Source organism: Odontesthes bonariensis, chromosome 6 (genome assembly GCF_027942865.1).
Source record: "Odontesthes bonariensis isolate fOdoBon6 chromosome 6, fOdoBon6.hap1, whole genome shotgun sequence".
Lineage (NCBI taxonomy): Eukaryota > Metazoa > Chordata > Actinopteri > Atheriniformes > Atherinopsidae > Odontesthes > Odontesthes bonariensis.
The window spans coordinates 4,645,132-4,656,945 of record NC_134511.1 but is presented as its reverse complement, the minus strand read 5'-3'; the positions used below and the strand labels follow the sequence as shown (position 1 = coordinate 4,656,945).

General features: G+C 41.1%; 1 protein-coding gene across 3 annotated transcripts in view; it reads left to right on the top strand.

Moving 5' to 3' along the window:
• Positions 1 to 1,626: 1,626 nt before the first annotated feature.
• adgrd2 (adhesion G protein-coupled receptor D2) overlaps positions 1,627 to 11,814 on the top strand; it is a 70,685-nt gene continuing 60,497 nt past the window's right edge. For all 3 annotated transcript variants that reach the window (XM_075467148.1, XM_075467146.1, XM_075467147.1), the window contains exons 1-8: positions 1,627 to 2,085; positions 2,248 to 2,305; positions 2,755 to 3,006; positions 3,087 to 3,716; positions 6,062 to 6,184; positions 7,322 to 7,416; positions 8,472 to 8,750; positions 11,477 to 11,588. In XM_075467148.1, the coding sequence (XP_075323263.1) occupies positions 2,041 to 2,085; positions 2,248 to 2,305; positions 2,755 to 3,006; positions 3,087 to 3,716; positions 6,062 to 6,184; positions 7,322 to 7,416; positions 8,472 to 8,750; positions 11,477 to 11,588 (1,594 nt within the window). In that variant the 5' untranslated portion in view covers positions 1,627 to 2,040. The remainder of the gene's footprint in view (positions 2,086 to 2,247; positions 2,306 to 2,754; positions 3,007 to 3,086; positions 3,717 to 6,061; positions 6,185 to 7,321; positions 7,417 to 8,471; positions 8,751 to 11,476; positions 11,589 to 11,814) is intronic.

Below are 11,814 nucleotides of genomic sequence, written 5' to 3'. Positions count from 1 at the left end.
CTTCACCCTGAGACTGGATGTTCCTGATTTTAACAATATTACCAAGCTGAAAGAAGGCAGTCCTAGAAACCTGTTTGAAATGTGCATCAAAGGACTGATTCTGGTAAAAAAAAAAAAAAAAAATAACCCCAAGGTTCCTCACTGCAGAAGCCAAGAAAATAACGTCTAGAGTAAGTATATAACTCAACAGTTTTTCCGCTCAGGTCCAAAGATCCAGTTTGTCTGAATTTTAGGATCAGAACATTCTGACTCATCCAGGTCTTTTTGTCTTTAAGACATGCTTAAAGACACCAATTGATTGGTTTTATCTGGTTTCATACAAAAGTATAGCTGAGTATCGTCAGCATAGCAATGGAAATTTATGTCGTAAAATGAAAAGAATCGGTCCAAGCACAGATGCGCCTAATGACAGATTGATTAAATCCAATATGGAAGTATTGATTAAGGGGAAAATCTCCTTGAACGGTCTGGTTGGGATTTGGTCTAAATTACAAGTTGATGGTTTAGAAGAGACTATTGCTGTCGTTAGTTCAGAGAGATCAACTGGACAGAAGCTGTCTGAATACAAATCAGGTCCTAAAGATACTTCTAAAGCTGCTGTACTTAATGAAACATCACTGATAATAGTGGGAAGGACTCCATCAATCTTCTCTCTGATAGAAACAATTTTATTGATAAAGAAGCTCATGAAATCATCACTGCTGAGAGTTAAAGGAACACCTGACTCAACAGAGCTCGGACTCTTCGTCAGTTTAGCTACAGCGCTGAAAAGAAACCTGGGATTTCTGTCCCTGAAGGATAGTAAGCAGTTCTAGCTTTACAAAGGGTTTTATTATATGTCTTCCAGACTAATTGAGACTCTTCTAAATTAGAGGAAGGCCATTTTCTTTCCAACTGTCTTGCAGTCTCGTTTAAAGCGCCTAGAAGCTGTAGCATTACACTATGCTGGTAGATTTTTCTGCACAAAAGCTGGGGTTTGTACCATATGTCATTTACACTCAAAACATTCTGCTAGATAAAAGACTGCTATCATCGTTTTTCTTATTGGTTTAGGAAATGACAGTGTCCCCACACCTTCGTTACTTTTGTGAGTAGAGCGAAGTTGGACACAACTCTAGGATGAAAAGTCGAATTAAAACATATGTTGTCCAGATTTTGGTTTAAATTCTCAAAAGACCCAGGTCATAGTAAGCAGTCAGACTTTCTAGAATGAAGAAAAAGTTCAATTTGCTTTTCAAATTAAGCTCTTGCAAAATGCTTGAAGCACAAAACCATCCAATGAGAGCCATTCGAAAAGACAAACTTCATGGGTTACAATGCTGTGATAACATGAGGAGTAGAAATCTTTTACTGACTATGGAGTACAGCAATGAAGCTGATGTGACAATTAACTTAAGAGTGTCTTGTTGAAGGCATAAATAAAGGCTAAGGTGGTAAAAATGTCCGCCACCCTGCTGCTGTTCATGAACTCTCTGTGCCAAATGCTTGACACTGCTTGCGCAAGTAGGGTTCTTTTAAAAAAATGGCTCCATTTGCATGACAAAGGCACATGGCTTCAGTGTGGCAGGGAGGGAGGGGTGTTGGGTCTGGAGGGGGAAAAAAAGGCAGGAGACAGACGAGGACTCTTGGACGGGTGCATCGGGATCGCTGGCTCTTTCCAATCCAGGAGATCAGAGACACTGCTGGACATGGTCGACACTGACTCTGAGGTACTGGATGAGGAGCCTGGTTTGGATTTGAGTTGGGTCTTATTCCCGTATTACTCCAAAAAAAAACTTTACGCCGTCTTGGAGAATAGAAGGGATTCTACAACTGACAAGAGAGCAACGATGAATGGGGTCAAAACGCTTTCCAGAATTTTTGAAAACCAGCTGTTTAAGGGCGACAAACTGAAGCGTTTCTGGCTCGTCTTGCCATACGATTCGTGAAGCTGTAGCTTTTAACTCTTCTGATTTGTAAAGTACATCAGGTTCAGTGAAATTATATTTTTCTAGGTGAACTGAGTGGTTTATTTCAGGTGGAGACGACACCTGCTTAGAGATGACTGGAGTCTTGCTGACTGGACTCACTCTCTTCTTGTTGGAGGTAATCATCTTCTGATTCCATACTATGCATATGTCCTACGTGCTATATATATATATTTATTGTTTTTCTTGTTTTTTTTTTGTGGTAAATCTTAGTTGCACAGTGTAGAATTGAATTCAAGCTGCAGATAAGGTGACGAAAACTGAACTTCTCTTCCTGTAGGTGGTACGTGAAAGTGAGCCGACACATGCTGGGACAGAAAGAGTGGATGACTCACATGGTGGGATTTTAAGTGACTCGTAGTTCAAATTTAGAAGTAGCAACGTATTTACACAAGTGTTAAAATTGGCTTTATTAAATGCTGTACTTTTCCGCGATGGACACGAGACATGACCTTAACTGATCCAGGAATGGGGAGACAAAACAATTAGCCTGGGAAAGCAGGTGCAAGATTCACACACACATTATTTGGCTTATTCAGAGACATTATTTGGCTTATTCAGAGAATATGACAAAGCATGTTGAACCTACTCATGTCCAATCATATTTGGTCGACAATGAGTCCAACCTATATGAAACAATGAGGCATATAAATACAAAATGTTACCGGAAATCGAGGCTCTGTCTGACGGATTTCCTGCGAGAGGTCGTTTAACTTGAGGTTTGTTCTTGAGCATCTGATGAAAGAATCGATCTAACACAAGTAAAACTATATGTCTGACTTCCCAGGACGAAACAAGCTGGTTCACCTAACGTCACGCTGGGCTTTCCTGCTGGTCAATGACTCGTTGCCCTTCTCCGGAGCCAAAAGCTTCTGCAGGGGCCAGTTTAGCTCCCTGCTCAGCTTGGACCAGTCAGAGGACCAGTCAGAGGTCCAGGAAGAGCCGCTGGAGCTCCTGCGGCAGACAGGACTCCGCTCACCAGTCTGGCTCAAGGATCCAACCAGAGCAGCCTCCAAGCCAGTGGCCTTCTCCAAGCAGCGTGAGTGGAATAAATGGTTCTCCAAGCCACAAAGTCTCTTTTTACTAAACTAAAACAATCGCTTTTCTCCCCTTGTTTAGATTTGCAATTATCGGCCCTAAACTTCCCAAGGGAGTCCAGTGAGGGTTTTGCCCGTGTCAACATGTCCCTACCTGTCCTGCCATCCATCAGTATGTGTGTTCGAATTCAGTGGGACCCAGAGTGGAATGAGGTGTCCACCATTTTTTCGTACGCCGCACCTGTCTTTACCAATGAGTTCCAGCTGCGAGGCCAAGTGGACATGCAGGGTCGCATCCTCCTGGCACTCATCATCCATGGGAAGCATCTGCCGTACAAGGCCTCCTTCCCGAATGATGGAGGATGGCATCACATCTGTGTCACATGGCGTCGGAGCAGTAACCACTGGGCCATCTATGTGGATGGGGACATGAAAGACACGGGTTCAGACACAGACACCTCCCGGGATATCTATGGGGATGGGATTTTGATCCTGGGTCAGGACCAAGACTCCTTTGGTGGGAATTTCACAGAGCCCTTTTTTGGAAATATCACTGACTTAAATGTTTGGAACATGTCTTTGGAGACGAGACATGTTCGTGGCCTGAACTCGTGCTCTCCCATAACCCACAAAATGCTTTTCAGCTGGAATCTTGAGCTTATAAGCAGCAACTCTGTGGTCAAAGAGGTGCAAGCCCTTCTGTTTTGCCCAGGTAAGATCATAATATCTTGGTCCAAACGCTCCAAATGCACTTTTAAATATGCAATACACCTCTTAGCTGCAACACCTAAGGGTTTGCTGCTCACAAATAATGGACTAATAACACAAACCCTTCTTAAATGCAAGGCTGAAAGTAGACAAGGCTTGTTCTGTGTTTAAAATAAAAAGAAAGCCTTCTATCATTCCTTGGTGAGTGAAGATTTTACAGTACTTTTCTACTTTCTGCACAAGATGCAGCCCATGCATATGCTATGCTTTGTCTCTTTATTATGCTCTATTCGCCACCATCTTTCCGTTAGTCTAAGTTACATCGCTCGATGGTTAAAGAAAAATAGGATCGAGACTTCTTACAGTATGACAAGAACCTTTTTCAGGGAAAGAGGCACAGATTCAGTTTAGCCATCTTCATCTTAGAGCCTTTATGGGACATCTTTGCTGCAGACACTGAAAATATGACAACCAAATATATATGTTTTTGGGGGTGAAAGACTCTCTAAATACCTAATCTGATCTGAAATTCTATTTGAATGATTAAATGCTGAAAATTAACTTGATTTTAATCAAATTTATAATTAGTGGGGGACTTTTTATTCACGGTCAGAGTTTTTCTTACTTAATACTATCACTGGGAAATTAACTGAAAGGTTATGTTCAAGGCATGTTCAAGTGACATGACATGTCAAGTGTTATCCTCAACCTCAAAGACCAAAGAAAGCGAAATCAGCTTTCCAGTCAAGGGTCTTTGAACCACTTAGGCTACTTCTGGAGCTCCAAGTGAATGACCGACATGTTCAAAATAGAATAAAATAGAAAATAGAGCAGAAAAATTTATCAAAAAACGTAAATGTACATCAACATGCTGAGTCTGAATCGTAAAAGCTCAACAGTGACAGTGCAAACTAGTTAGCAAGCAAGCAGAGAAGTTGTTTGCTAAAAAAAAACACGAGTTTAAAAAAGACAGACTTGGCTTGTGGATTAAAAAGAATGAAGATATGTTGTATCAAACAGCTAAAAAAGGTTTATAAATGGTTTAAATTGTTGGGTAAGAGTGACAGATGGTTCAAATTGTAATAGCACTGGCTAAAAGTAATGGATAAGGATTGTATCCAATAGCTAAAAGTAACAGATGTGCAGTTTAAGCTATGTAAAAGTAAATGTCTGCTAATATTTTGCAGAGTATATTTGGATATTTGATGGTGTTACACCTGATACAAACACAGCATTTTATATGGCTGCCACATGTCACTGACATCTTGCAGTTCAACTCTCAAATGTTGGAGGTACTGCAGTAGTACGTTGATATAAGTCACACTGAGTAAACTTCCACCTTTAAATGGTGTGAATGTCTGTTAATGATACTTCTAGAAAGAACAGGAAAGGATGTAAGGGAGACCGGAGGAGGTAGGGGTGGATGGGTGGAGGGATTCTCACTAATAGCTCAAGGAAGAAATGAAGTGCCAAACAGTCCATTCTCAACTGGCTAGTTTGATTTCTCTTGGTCTAGGGTGTGTGTTCAAAACCGCACACTACATGCTACATACTTGCAAACTGCTTGTTTCCATTCTGCATCGATCAGACAGTATGCAGATTTACCCACAATGCATTTCGCTCCTGCCCGAGCCGAAATCAGCAGGCCTGAAGCTGATTTCTCTTAAGCTCTAAACTCTGTAAACTTTAGGAACATTTGAAACATTTTCAGGTGAGAAAGTAGTCGTTTAGATCCCCAACGTGTTGAAAACCTGACAAAATACCGGCTATTTACAATTTTGTTCCCACGAATTCGGCGCTACTAAAGCTAGCCGCAGTGAGCAACGCACTTCTGGTTATTTTCACAAAATAAAATACCCGTTGCCTTTTATCATAGGGAAAGCCATTACCATACAATTGGTGCTTTTGTTTTGAAAACAGGAAGTGAACCTACCCTCGTTGTAGCTAGCTTGAAACTGCCGTTTTGACAGGAAATGACGATCGGCGACGTCACGTTACGCTGCATCTTGGGTAGTTTGAGTATGAGTAGTGACCTCATGATGCATACCCAACATTTCGGAGAATCTAGTATGCATCCGGGAACTTCTCGCTTACTCAAACTCGCATACTAACTCAAAAAGTTAGTAGGAGTAGTAGGAGTAGTAGGAGAAGTATGCTGTTTCGAACACAGCCTAAGTTTCTTTCTTTATACATTGATATATATCTGTAACAACTTGATGATCCAAAATACATCCCTCCAAAAGAATGAGTCACTTCTAACTCGCCCATCTTTCAGATTTTTAACTGTGAATTCATGTTGACTTCTCTCTTCTTCTCTGCCACTGTGTGATAACGTGAATGTATAAGCAGGGAAGCACCAGCAGATGGAGCTGCAGGGCTGCAGGACACTGCAGCTTGGGTCAGACCAGCAGCCTCATGTGGGCCTTACAGACTGCTCTGCTCTGTTGCCGTTCATCTGTAGAAGCAGCAGAGGTGAGACTCGTACACCGAACACAAAACCAGGGTTGGACATAATACAAACTCTGTACACGAAATCTCCCCATTGCTTTTTAAGCACATTACAGCTAAAGAAAAAAGGAAAAATCATCAAGTTAAATGGGCTGTTTAAGCAACACTGAGCTATCTGCAGAGGGAACTCAGAGCCTTACTTTGCTCATGAGAGTTAGTTTCATGGCATATGTGTGTTGTTTTTTTGGACTGACTGACCTGAGTAAAGTAAAGAGGGGATCAGTTCTTCCCATAATATTAACTACTACAGCAGGTAGATAGGGATATTTCCATGTGAGCCAACACTCGACATGAGGATGCTAAGAAATTCCACCTCCTACATTTCCCTTCCCTGATCATCAACTTCTTACTCAGCAGGAATTATGAGTTATCCTGATGTGAACTATGTGCCCTGACATGGATTTTTGTTGTGAAATGGGAACCATCCAAATAAAATTTGTATGCTCATCTGTTCAGTGGAGGTAGTTCCAGGTGACAGCCATGCCATTTCATTAAAAAACGACGTAGATACTCTGAAGAAACCTAAACATTTTTAGCTTTCGTCCTTTCTTCTCTTCTACATATTTGACATCTCGGGCCTTTCTGTGTCGAGTTTGCATGTTAGTGACTCTAATTTCACCCGAGGTGCGAGTGGTTAATTGTCTCGTTAGTCCCGGTGATGGATTGGCAACCTGCCCAGGGTGCACCCTATGGCCCCTGGGATGGGCCCCCGGCCCCGAAGTAGCAACCCTAAGCAGGATTAAGTGGGAAGAGAAGATGGAGGGATGCAGTTTTCACCTCTTCGGTTTTCTTTCTCACTTTCATACTTGTACACTGTCCCCTTAAGAATGTTTTTCCTCATCCCTCTCAGTTCTTTGTCCCTCGTTTGCCCAACTATCATTTATGCTAGCATAGCTTTCTTTAAATTATGACTATTTTTGTCACAGACATTAAGTGTTACAGATTAGTCGATTTTGAGGTTACCGAACCTTTACTTTCTGACTATTTTGAGATTACAAATGTTCTTGGCTGTCAGAAAGGGAACTGCTTTCATCTTGTTCAGTATCTTTTTGTCATTTCAGTGCATTGCCCTAACAGCTGTCGTGATGTTTTATACTGCAGAACGATACCTGAGACTGAAGCAGATGAGTGAATCTCAGAGCTCCGAGCCAAGTGCCTTTATGAGTCATCTGATAAAGCTCTCCAACAGGAGCCAGGTAGACGGTCACCGTGTCCCAGTTTAACACAGCTTTACCTGTATGCTTTTTAGCTATCATGTTGGTCATTCATTATATCAATTATTAATTATATGGTGTCATTAAATGTAAATGTTTTACTACTGATCAAAGTAAGTCAACCAAATGGTAAACGCTTTTGAATTAAATCAGAATTACATTCAGTTCTAAGATAATTATGTTAGTTTAGGCTTGTGCAGTGGGACAGAAAACCTGTCTCTGCTCTAATTGGTCAGCTCCAGTGGCCTAATCAGGCTCAGCCAATCAGGCTCTGCCAGCACTTGTTTGCATTTCTAATAAAATCACAGCTCAAGAAAGTGTTTCCTTGGACACAAAATTAACATATGCGGGTATGTTAACAGATATTGGTGTAGAAGGGCGAAAGAGGAGCATATCCAAAAGTCAAATTTGATTTCATGAGGACTTCAAGTTAACAGTTTCCCCAACATTACATGTGGAAATGTGTTTTTCCCCCATTTTAAATTCACACCTTAGCATAGATTGTGTTTAAGCCCAGCTAATGGTTTTATCTTTAAGAAACAACACTGAAATACTGAAAAACAATAGACAATTAAAGTATTAGACACAAATTATTAGAGGGACTGCCACATAGATGCAATTAGACCAAAGTGGGTCAAGACGAAAGAATAATTACAATAACGGCAATTGACAAAAGGAACACTCTCACCACACAAGATAATCAACTGAATATGTCACCACTGCAGGATATGAAAAGGTTTCAGTTCTTTTTTGTGATTTCAGTGTTCTAATATTTGTTTGCCATTAACTATTTGAGACAAAGCAGAGAGGGTATATAATTAGGAGTGAATATATTCATCATATACCGAACTCTAAGCCTTATACCACTAAAAACTCATATTATATAAAAAGATAAACTCTAGACAAAATTCAGGCTAACATTTAGGGATTTTGCTGAACTATTTTAAAGAAAAAAAATGTATCTGTAATAAAACGTTAGTAAGTTGTGACTTAAAAACTTTATCTGTTGAATCCTGGAGCTTTTTCCTCACTTTCAGCCGGTGCCGGGGCAGCAGCCATCGGTGCTCAACAACCTGGCCCAGGCCTCAGTCCTGCTCAACATCTCGGCCCAAGCTCTGGAGGACACGCAGCAGGAGGGACTGCAGCCAGCAGACATGGTGTCCCTCATCCAGCTGCTGTCTTTGACCGCCGACGTCCCCTCGCAGGCAGAAAACAGCAGCCAGGAAAACATCCCGGAGCTCAGTCAGAACTTCATCAGTGTGGCTGACAACGTCATCAGCGAAGGCAACGCCCTCAAGTGGAAGGCGATCAAAGAGGTAGAACATGACGTGCAAATTCATCGTGCACGTCCTTACTGCTGTTTTACCTGATTTTAATCATTTATCAAGCTTTATTCGCTCTTCAATGACTGGGTTTCCACACTCTCAGAAACAGGGGTACAGTACGAGTCCTTTTTTGTCCCCTGAGGTACAATCTATACTAATGTACCCCCTAGGGTTAATTATTGGACCTAAAGGTACATATATGTACCTTTTTGAGGGTCCAAAAGGTACATATATGTACTAAAGTGGTAAAAGGTACCTGTATGTACCTTTTTGAGGGTCCAAAAGGTACATATATGTACTCAAGTGGTAAAATGTACATATATGTACCTTTTTGAGGGTCCAAAAGGTACATATATGTACTCAAGTTGGAAAAAGGTACATACATGTACCTTTTTTAGGGTCCAAAAGGTACATATATGTACTCAAGTTGGTAAAAGGTACATATATGTACCTTTTTGAGGGTCTAAAAGGTACATATATGTACTCAAGTTGGTAAAAGGTACATATATGTACCTTTTTGTGGGTCCAAAAGGTACATATATGTACTCAAGTTGGAAAAAGGTACATATATGTACCTTTTTTGAGGGTCCAAAAGGTACATATATGTACTCAAGTGGTAAAAGGTACCTATATGTACCTTTTTGTGGGTCCAAAAGGTACATATATGTACTCAAGTTGGAAAAAGGTACCTATATGTACCTTTTTGAGGGTCCAAAAGGTACATGTACTCAAGTGGTAAAAGGTACATATATGTACCTTTTTTTCTACATGCTGGGGTACAATAGACAGTCTGTGTTAGGCTACTTCAGTATAAGGATACAAAATTGCCACCAGAGGTACAAGATTGGTCTCTGTAAGCTACAAACCACAAGGGTACAAAACTATACCTTCCGAGGGTACTGCCCCAGTGACAAGCCATCGTACCCCTAAAGGTACAATTCTGTACTTTATTTTCTGAGAGTGCAGCTCCAGCCACTAAACCAAAGTGTAGTAATCTATACAGAAATACTGTAATTAATCTTCAAATACATCATCGTCTCTAAATAACTGCATGCTGTGTGCATGACAGGGACCATTTTTTTTACTGCCAAGTTTCACACTAGTCTTTAAAATAACCGTAAACCTGCAGATCAAGCGAGATTTACGTTTAAAGCCGCGTTTCTTGTTTAGCATATTGACCGGGGTTGGTAAGTGTTCTGCGGCGATGAGTCTTTCCGAGTGAACTTTGCATGAGATTTTGTCTGGGTGCTTTATATTCCTCCCACAGTCCAAGGGCACAATTTGACACTAGATATGATTCCGCCTGGTTGGTTGCCTTCTCAAAGTGTGTTTTTAAGTGTGTCGCACACAGAGTTGGAAATTTGTTAAGAACAGCCAGATCTAATATTTTCTATTCAATTCGGTTCTTTTGAAATTTTAAATTTGGTTCTGCATTGTGATGAGCTGAACCTCCACTATTGTGTCCATCCCATTTAGATCAATGATGATGGGCTGAGAGAGCTAAACTTGTTGTCCAAACTGCATGAAACAGCACATTTTCACTTGTCACGTTGCTACTTAGTGATTTTTAATTCTTTAAACTGAAATTAAATAATTGGTTTTCAGGCTGAGCAGCGCTCTCCTTAAAGAATAAACTAACTTTGATGTGTAGAATGAGTGGAGTGCTTCTTTAATTCATGGGAAAGCCTTAAAAATCTTCCATCAGTCATCATGTTTTACAGCACTGAATGCAGATGCTTTCAATACAGGGCACAAGGACTCGTTGAATGATTGGACAAGAATGTGAACTATACAGAGCTCTCATAACTCCCATGCAAACATCAAATGAGAGAATATCAGAGAAAATGGAGCATTTGTAAGCACGAATGAGCTGATCCACGATTACAGCTCGGTTCAAATTCCATCTCTGCAGATGTGTCATTATAAAACTCAGTTTTTCTGCGTTTAGTCATCAAATATAGATCTTTCCTTTGTGTTCCTTACAATTTGGTTTGTAGAGAGAGAGAATCGATATCAGTAGACCAAAGACCATGAGATGCTGCTGATAATCATTGGTAGTTGACACGCACTTAGGCAGATCCCTGTTCCTGCCATGGTGAACCACTAGAGGACACTATGATTCTGTAGCTACAGAATCCACCTGGGGTGATGGGCAGAGGGCAGTTGATGAATTCAAAATCTTCCCCTTAGGCTTTGCTCAATTTTTCAGTTACTACTCCAGTTTTTGACAGAAAGCATCCTTCTAATATACAGTTCATGATTGGTATGTTGCATTTGTTGTTGTTTTCCACTTCTTTCCCTGCCCCTACCTATCTGTGGAGTGTATAGATCCTTATGGCGATTGCCTTATGTGAAGAGCTGTTTCTCTCAGCGCCATGCATCCCCCCCCCTCCACCCCCAACCTCACAGAGCTCCAAGGCCACCTCAACGCTAACTCAATGGATCAGAAGCACTCTGAAAAACCGTTCATAAACCTCCCTCGTTCTGCTCGCAGCTCCGTCTCCAAGGCTCAGCTCTTAGACGAGCACGCTGAAATCAGAATGCGAGGTTTCACAACAGAAAATGGCTAAATCTATTTTGTTTGTCCACCTCAGCGTAACCGTGTAGACTCTGAAGCACTGAAAGCATGTTATTACTGCACGGACGGTGCAATGAATGGTGATTTTTGATGTGTGCTTAGCTGATTCCGAACATGTCGGTGCTTTTGTGTATTTTAGGTGGTGAATGGGCCCATGGATGTCGTCAGGAGCATTGACCGGATGGTGACCCGTTTAACCCCTCACATGATGGCAGAGACCGACCACCTGACCATTAACAGTCCTAACATCAGTGAGTCGGAAAGTAGGAAACCTCCAAATCTGGCTAAAGAGTTTTGTTATAAAGAAATTACGTCTATGAGCCAGGATCTGGATCCATCATAGAGAAGTTTTAGAAAAACCATAGAGATGCAAGTATGGTAACAGGTGACCTTCAAAAAAGATAATATCCCTTCACAACAGGAAACAGCTTTAAATAAGCAATAAGACAAAAGCTGAGACAAAAGAGACTCTGTGAT